This window comes from Mytilus californianus, unplaced genomic scaffold, assembly GCF_021869535.1.
Source record: "Mytilus californianus isolate M0D057914Y unplaced genomic scaffold, xbMytCali1.0.p SCAF_2, whole genome shotgun sequence".
Lineage (NCBI taxonomy): Eukaryota > Metazoa > Mollusca > Bivalvia > Mytilida > Mytilidae > Mytilus > Mytilus californianus.
Window position 1 is genome coordinate 68299528 of NW_026262668.1, and position 9693 is coordinate 68309220.

Sequence of the window (9693 nt, forward strand, 5' to 3'; positions counted from 1 at the left end):
CTTGCTTTAATGTGAAATTATTAAACTTTCAAGCTATTTTACTTGCAAAAAATACATGTGCACCTCTATCTGACAAAATTTGAACTATATCTCAGGAAATTTAAGATTAAAACATGTAAATGGAGTTCTACACACTGTAGTTGAATGTAAAATTTTCCTAAAATCTTCTAAAATCTGAGAGGTCACCCATTTTTATATCCCTTACCATAACCCTTTCCTCAATAATGATGCCGTTTGACACATCCCCCCCCCCCCCCCCCCCTCCCCCTTTTACTCATAATGTTGCCTTTTGATGACTCTATATGGTTCCTCAGTTGTAACATTTTTTTCGTCATGTACTATTTTTTGAAAAGTGATGATCTTTTTTTATTTGCCATCACCATGTTTTTCAATATTTTTATTCAGTTTTAACTAAAAAGTAAGTTATTTCCAACATTTTTTTTAAAATACCTTTGGTGTAATAAAAATATAAAAAAAAAATATTCAGGAACAATGTCTTATCATTTGAGTAAAACCAGATTTGAACTAGTATGAAAGACTAATATCTGACTAAAGAGGCAAACTTGTTCTTGCTGTGAGGTGTGATCTTTTCAGCTGATGACTTGAAAACAAACCTAGTAGTAGTATCTGTCAAGTTGAGAAAAAAACAACAATCATTTGGTTATTTCAGTACTCAAGTTTCATGAGGTTGTCAAATCCATACTTTTCTTATACTGACTGAGGCATATATATTACAAGATTGAAATAAATAAAAAACAGGGTTCTCAAATATATATGTTGAAAATTGCTTAATTGTAAAAAGAAGGTGACACTTAACCAAAATTTTAATTTTTTTTTCCAGGAATAAGACGAAGTAAATTGTGAAGTTGCCAGTCACCAGCACAATTTTGAGAACCCTAAAAAAAAGAAACATTAGATAGAATCCTATAAAATTCAATCCACATGGACATGATGGTGTCCTCTTCTTCTATTCTCCATCATTGCCAACAAAGCTGCTATATAAAGCAAAGACATGCCTATTAAGCATACAGTTGATGTCCCAGAAAAAAATTGACGATATTCAAATCTTAGGTACCACATAAAGCATAAAATGATTCCAAAACATGGAAGCATTAGCATGCCAACATCAAATCCTTCATCTTCGTTCTCTACACCAGATGTTGTATTTTGGCGATTAACTTGAGTAATAAGACAATGTATTACACTGTTGTCAACAATATTGTAGGCTTGTAGTGTGTTAGCATCATTCCTTAGGTCCTGACCATTGAAAATGAATCGAACAAGTTTATCTGCTTCAAGCTCTTCTGCAAAATGTGCCCTGAAATAAATATGAAATGAAGAATAATTAAATACAGTATGTGCATAGCAGGAATGCAGGATATGCATATCTTTCATTCAAAACTACATTCACTTGAAGAATTTGGGATTCCATTTTTTTCATAGTTTTTTTGTCCTGTCTTCTAAATATATTACAGCCAAATTTGGTTCATATTTTTTAACCCATTTTTGTTCAATGTTATTCCCTTAGATCAGGCCAATGACTTTCTATTTTTGTTTTCCCAGGACCTTGTATAGCTTACATTTTGTAATATACAATATGAATTTGGCTCATTTTTTAGGCTGTACCATGACCTGTATTAAGTTTTATATGTAAACAAAATAATGCTTACCCAGAAGTACAATTCTAGAACTTTAAAATATGGAGTTAAAATTGTTCAATAAATTAGAAATATAAAACTGTTCTACATGTACATTATCTTGGCTAATTTGCAGTACATCAAAGTTGATTACAGTACTACATGTATAAAAGTATGCATTGAAAATTATAAACAAAGTAAGCAACAATGGTCATGATGATGATTATGCCATACCTTCTGAACTGTTCGACTGTATCCTCTAAAGATGCTTCTACATTTCTTTGAGTGTCATTTAGGTATTTCAGTCGTATCCGAACTCTATCACTCTGACTAGAATTAGTTTCCGATTCAGATGTAACATTAAATTCAGCATTAATCAAATCTTCAGTTTCATTTCTAATAGACTCAGATTTATTATTAAGTTCATTGTTTGGTAAATTTGATGGAAGTTCATTGTTTGGTGAATTTGATGGGTTTTTGTCATTTATAACATTTGGCTCTGATTCTTGATTACTACTTTCTTTTTTTGTCTCTATAACTTGATTTTTATCAGAAAAGAATGCAACCCTCCTACGTCTCAGTTCAGTTTCTGTTGTAGGCAAGTCATCACAATCTTCGTTTCTGTCCCCTAAAACCCCATCTTCCCCTGAATCCTCTATAACCACATTTTCATTAGATAACTCTTTTTTGTCCTTTGACTTTGATACATCATCTGTTTGAACTGGAATTCGACTTTCTGCTCCAGTCACTTGTTCGTTTACACTTTCCACAGAAGAAGACCTACTGGCATTGTCAGTCTCCTCCTGAATGGACTGGTCCCCTGTTGATTCCTCACTAGAGGTTGAACTTACGGCAGAACTATCACTAGCTTCAAGACTGTTAGTTTGTTGTGCATTTCTATTCTGTCTTCTGGTAAAGTCTATTACAATGATACTAAAGAAGGGTAGTTCTTGAATATTTGTTGACACCCATGCAATACAGAGAATTAGAAATAGTAAAAAAATGGTAAAAACAACAGTAACTTCATCTCCTACCCCTTCAATAAGAGGCATATCTGTGTACAGGTGGTACATACAATTTTTGTACCTGAAAAAAAAAATCAGATATCTTAAATTAAAAACACCTTTGAAGTACACAGCTCATATCTCAAAATACAATTCAAAAAATTAGTTTTACATAGGTCTACTGTTTTTATATTCTTTAGCCACTATCACTTTAAATTTTAAGCTTAAAACTATATTTAGGTTACAAAATTGTAAATTCATTACATGTAACCAAGGATTTGTATACTATACAAATCCTTGATGTATCTGTCTCACATACATGTATTCCTGTGCCTGTCCCAAACTAGGAACCTTGTCAATGGTTGTCTTATGTAATATATATTTTTTTTTTTTTGTTATTTGGAGAATCTGGTGTTGATCATTTTGATGGCGGGTCTTTGATTGTTTCTCCTTTAAGTTTAATTTATTCACTACTTTCACAGACTTGGGAAAAATAAGAGCTTGGCATATTGTGTGGACACCTGTATAACTTATTGTGTGAAGTCCTCTAGATCAGTGTTCCAGCTAGGATTTCAAAAGGGCAGGGAGCCAATTATGAAAAGGGCACTTTAACACGCTGATTGATAATTCAAAAAGGGCATTCCAAACATTGTGTTATGAAAACAGCAGGGGTTTCAGCTAGGAGTTTTGAGGGCTTTAGTCACTTTTACCCAAGATGAAAATCAACCTTATTTTGGGTAACAGTAAGGGACCAAGGACGTATATTACTAGCTATACATATGCCCAAGTCCTTCAACATGTTCAAGGACTAGGATCTTTGAAGGCCTTAGGCATGCTACAAATGTAGGCAGTCATGGTATGATTTGACTGGTGTGATGCTTAAATAGAAGATTAGAACAAGGATCCGGAAAATTTAGTTCACAATTTCAGTTATTTTTAGGGGACATCCTGATCAACAAAAGTTGGGTTCCTCTTTTTTAAAACCAGGAATCACAGCATAATTCATAAATGAAATTGTAACGACTATTTCACTACATTATCACTATCCCTGTAAAAACGTTTAAATTGATATTTGGAATTCATTTTTATAAACTTGAAACGATTAAAATGACTATCTATTTTAAATTTATCAAGAGTAGATCACAGAGGCTTGTTAAGTGGGATAGACGAGATTTTACCGTCAATGGCGGTCGCTATCCTATATAAAATACCAATATAGGATAGCGACCGTGAGTAGATCTTGTTTTCTTTCGATTTATTAATGAAAACAGGAAGTGACGAGAGGACAATAAATTTAGAATGAATCCGGATTCATCTACGGACTGTGTTTAACAAAAAGGCAGGAAGTTATCATTTCTGAAAATTAAGTTACTCAGTAAGAAATATACATGTATTGGTCTCTCTCGTTTAATTTGATACAAAATGATTTCGTATTTTACGTTTTAGTGTCTATTAAATTTATAATAAAATGCTCCGCAGGGCGCAGCTTGATACGACCGCAGAGGTCGAACCCTGAACAGTTGGGGCAAGTATGGACACAACATTCAAGCTTGATACAGCTTTGCATTTGGATTGTGATTAAATATTTGACACAGCATAGGTTTCTGACACAGAATGAATGTGGTCTAAGAACTTAAAAATTTTAAATTGGACATTCACCTATTATGGTCTAATATCCAAAATCTAAATACATGGTTAGATTCAGCATATCAAAGAACCCCAAGAATTCAATTTTTGATGAAATCAAACAAAGTTTAATTTTGGACCCTTTTGACCTCAATGTGGACAAAGTTGATAACGGGGCCCAAAAATCAAAAATCTAAATACATGGTTAGATTCAGCATATCAAAGAACCCCATATATTCAATTTTTGTTGAAATCAAACAAAGTTTAATTTTGGACCCCGATTTGGACCAACTTGAAAACTGGGCCCATAATCAAAAATCTAAATACATGTTTAGATTCAGCATATCAAAGAACCCTAAGAATTCAATTTTTGTTAAAATCAAACTAAGTTTTATTTTGGACCCTTTTGACCTTAATGTAGACCAATTTGAAAACGGAACCAAAAATTAAGAATCTAAATACACGGTTAGATTCGGCATATCAAAGAACCCAAATAATTCAATTTTTGATGAAATCAAACAAAGTTTAATTTTGGACCCTTTGGACCTCAATGTGGACCAATTTAAAAACGGGGCCCAAAATCCAAAAACTAAATACACTGTTAGATTCAGCATATTAAAGAACCCCAAGAATTCAAGAATAAAACCCCATTGAAATTGGTCAAGAAATAAGCAATTTATACGAAGTATCTTCTTTTGCACAATACTGTGCAATTAAAAATTCTTGCTATTGCGCAATACTGTACAATTGACAATTTCTTGCTATTGCGCAATATTGTGCTATTGGATATTTCTTGCTATTGCGCAATACTGTGCAATTGAAGATTTCTTGCTATTGCGCAATACTGTGCAATTGAAGATTTCTTGCTATTGTGCAATACTGTGCAATTGAAAATTTCTTGCTATTGCACAATACTAATTATATAATAATTTACACATCCTGTTTGGTGTGTATCTCCTACCATATCATTATTATTTGCTTTTAAATATAAATCAGAAATAACCAACTTAAAATGGAAAATTTTAAAAGAAAAAAAAGGAAAAAAAAAAAATCCCCCCCCCAAATTTTTTGAACCCCCTTATGATTTATCACCCCCAAACTTAATCCTCACCTTCCCTTTGTGGTATGGTACCTTGCAGTACAATTTCAGAGAGATCCATACACTTGAACACAAGTTATTGTCTGGAAACTAGAAAAATGTGTTTTTTGGCCCCTTTTTGGCCCCAAATTCCTAAACTTTTAGGGCAATTACCCCCAAACTCAAACCCAGCTTTCCCTTTGTGATATGGAACCTTGTAGTACAATTTCAGAAAGATCCATACACTTACACACAAGTTATTGTCCTGAAACTAGAAAAATGCTTGTTTTTTGCCCCTTTTTGGCCCCTAATTCCTATAATTTTGAGGCAATTACCCCCATCATCAATCCCAGCCTTCCCTTTGTAGTATGGTACCTTGCAGTACAATTTCAGAGAGATCCATACACTTGAACACAAGTTATTGTCTGGAAACTAGAAAAATGCTTATTTTTTGCCCCTTTTTGGCCCCCAATTCCTAAACGTTTCGGCAATTACCCCCAAACTCAATTCCAGCTTTCCCTTTGTGATATGGAACCTTGTAGTACAATTTCAGAAAGATCCATATACTTACACACAAGTTATTGTCATGAAACTAGAAAAATGCTTGTTTTTTGCCCCTTTTTTGGCCCCTAATTCCTATAATTTTGAGGCAATTACCCCCAAAATCAATCCCAGCATTCCTTTTGTGATATGGAACCTTGTGGTACAATGTCAGAGAGATCCATACACTAACACACAAGTTATGTCTGGAAGTTACAAAAATGCTTATTTTTGGCCCCTAATTCCTTTACTGTTGGTACCATAACCCCCAAAATCAATCCCAACCTTCCTTTTGTGGTATTGAACCTTGTGGTAAAATTTCATAGAGATCCATTCACTTAAACTAAAGTTAGAGTGCGAAAACCAATGTGTCTTCGGATGACTCCGGACGACGCCAGACAACGACGATGACGCCAACGTCATACCAATATACGACCACAAAAATTTTTTAGCGGTCGTATAAAAATACGTTCACGCCTGCGCGGTACATGATAACGAAATCAAGTTTGACTCTTGAAAGTATTTTTAAACGTTTTGATTAAAGTTTTATCTTTATAATCAAAATTGTCGAAAGATTTTTTTAATGAAAAGTTATATAAAATGTGACGAAAAAACGTCCAATTGATGAATTTTGATCAATTCAAAAACGAACTGCAAATTGTGGTCTTTTAAGAAACATTAAAATTTAAATGCTGACTGACTGATTTTACTGGGGAAAATAATTATAATGGTCAATTATGTGGTTTAATTAACGGATTAGTGACCCATCTGATGGCGATAAGCAGATTACCTGTAATCACAACTTATAACACCTGTTGTAAATGTTATTTAGCTGAGGGTCATAAACTTGTCAGAAATATGAAGACAGGTAGAATTATAGTATTTTCATCAAAATATTACGACAATAAAGGCATGTACTTGCGAAAAAGGGCACAGGGCGGCAGTCGGGAAAGGGCGGGCGGACCGACCTGTGAAAACAAAAAATTACGATCAAGCTGGAACACTGTTAAGATGTATATTGGTTGTTTTTGTCATTGGGTTGATGTCTCATTAATGTAAACCCAAAATATATTAATGTTTGTGCTAGAACAATAATACATCATTTGTACATTGTCATAGATTCTTGTTCATTCAGAAAAAAAGAGATTTAGAATAGATGTTTGTATGTTCATGATGTTATATATTGTGGAAGACATAACAATTAAAGGTGTTGTCAGTTTGTCTTCGACTTTGGGTTTGAATATCCCTCTGCCATCTTCTACCACTCTCTTAAAAAAATAAAATTGAACTATAGTGAGTAGGGAGATACAGATATGTATTAACTGAAAATCTTGAGCAAATGGGGACAAATTTGTTTCTCCCATATGTTTTTTCCATTGTGTGTTTTTCAGTCTTCCTTCAAAGTGTAAAACCCAATAAATGGACACGACAGCAATGGCAGACAAATTTGCGTACAAGTGTAAATACATCTATTCAATGTAGTTCAGACCGATTCCAAAATAGCAATGATAACAAAATAAAGAGATGTGGTATGTTTGCAAATGAGACAACTATCCACTAGAGTCAAAATGGTGTAGATTTTAGCAAATATAGGTAAAGGTTCAGACCGTTCTGCCTTAAAAAATGAGCATAACCCATACCTTTACTTATAGTTAGCTATTTAAGGCCCTGTTATGAAAAAATGTGAACCAACTAGTCTGATTTAAGACAAAATAATGAATAAAAAAAATAAATGACAGACAGCAACCTTACATGTACAACAACAACTGAAATACAGGCTCCTGACTTTGGACAGGCACATTTAGATTGTGGCTGGGTTGTACATAGTTAAATAATAAAAATAATAAGATCACTAACAAATACCCCATCCTACAAAGAAATTAGTTTTCATTTTGTTGCCAAATCAATCAATCCACTGATATTGCAACAAACTATCCATGACTCAAAAACTTTGGATTTTAATGCTACGTTGCAAAACCACCCCCTTTTTATCCTTAAGAATCGGTTTATGGATGGCAAAACAATTTATAAATCTGGCTATCCCTGTTGGAAATTTTCATTTTTTAAGATTATTAAAAATGAATAATATAACACTGTAAAGTCCTGTGGGTCGAAGAGGGACTGGTTCTCTTTAGAGGGTTTTGGAACAAGTGTACAAAATACTTTGTGGATTGCCTTATTTCTTTTAAAATTCACTACCAGATTGTTTACTGTTTTCGTAAATATTGACCAGGCAGATCACTTCGTCTTCATCGACACCTGTCAAACACAACGCCACCTACAAATTTAACCATCTGGTTTAAGTTAATTTGCTGTATGAGCAATGGCATTATAAAAATAAATAGGGAACCAGTTGTCATTAATAATTTCCTTATCGGTATACGGAGAAAGACCCAAATTGTACGGAAAACTGATGAAATATTTATGTATAATGTTACCAAAGTTTATTTCGCTCATATAGACATATTATTATCATAATGTTAGCATGCATTTGGTTTGAAATATTCATAAGAAACTGGTCTTAAAATAATTTTTGAAAAGCGAATCTCTTTGTAATAACATATATAATTTTTCAACTTGGATATAGTATAACCATAAATCATATAATAACCAGCTATAATTCTGGTATAACCAGTTTGCATTCCATTTACACCGTATTTAATCCGTTGAAGTTGATTTTTTTTTTAAATTGTTTCATTGAATAATTATCTACTGGTGCCAGCAGAGGACTAATTTTGTACACTGACGACTGTCATACACGTGAGAGGTTTAGCTAGCTATAAAACCAGGTTTACTGAATCTGCCATTTTCTACATAACTCGGAAATGCCTGTACCAAGTCAGGAATATGACAGTTGTTTTCCATTCGTTTGACGTGTTTGAGATTTTAATTTTGCCATTTGATTAGGGACTTTCCGTTTTGAATTTTCCTTGGAGTTCGGTATTTTTGTTATTTTACTTTTGACTTCAGACTTTTTTTTATCTTTTGTACTTCAATATTAAACGCCAATTGTTAAAACTTGTTTTTGTTCTGACGGCAATGATTCACCAGAGAAATATATATACATGTCTATATATGTCTCTGGATTCAGATAGTCGATAACCGTGTATGAACCCTTGATCCAACCAATGTAGGCCGATGGACAGTCAGTCATTGGGAGTTGCATGAGAAGGATATGACTCTTTTTCAAACTATCCAATAAATAGTTTGACCCGGTCTCTTGTCAAAATATAGCTTTCTCTGTTTTCTTTCCCCCCAAAAATACTGATCTTAAAGAGATAGGTAGACGAATTTCATAGTGAAAATCAACAATCTAAAAATGAATGTTTAGACTAAGCCCGGACTACTATATATAACCGTGACAGAGACTGGGTTATAATAGTAGTCTGAGGTTTAGATGTTTCTGCCTTTTTCTCAGGCCTTGCTCTACCTTTTTTTATTATTATTACATATAGCATGCCTGTGCTAATTAATTTATTTATCACGGTTTTGAGCTTTGTAAGTACCATGATTTTATGATATTTCAGTTATTGCTCCGTCAATGCACATAGAGGTGTTTGCCGCATGGGATTCAGAAATCAAGTATGCCATGCTTTCTTTATATTTGCATGCCTTTTACTTATTTATAAGTATTTGCTTGAAGCTGCACGATTTTTATATGATAGTCAATTATGTTTTCTTTGATAGTGTGTACATATATGTCGACTTTAAATTGCCTAACACAACGAGTGCCACATGTGCAGCAGGATCTGCTTACCCTTCCCACTTGATATCACCCCCGGTTTTTACTGGAGTTCGTGTTGCTCAG

The 9693-nt window shown here is 33.6% G+C and overlaps 1 protein-coding gene across 1 annotated transcript; it reads right to left on the reverse strand.

Annotated features, from left to right (window-relative positions):
* Nucleotides 1-472: 472 nt before the first annotated feature.
* Nucleotides 473-8176, reverse strand: LOC127728101 (transmembrane and ubiquitin-like domain-containing protein 1). The gene is made up of 3 exons (XM_052235329.1): nt 8085-8176; nt 1872-2723; nt 473-1318 (listed from the first exon to the last, which is right to left on the reverse strand). The coding sequence occupies exons 2-3, from the start codon at nt 2708-2710 to the stop codon at nt 934-936; spliced, it is 1224 nt and encodes a 407-aa protein (XP_052091289.1). The 5' UTR covers nt 2711-2723; nt 8085-8176; the 3' UTR covers nt 473-933.
* Nucleotides 8177-9693: the final 1517 nt, after the last annotated feature.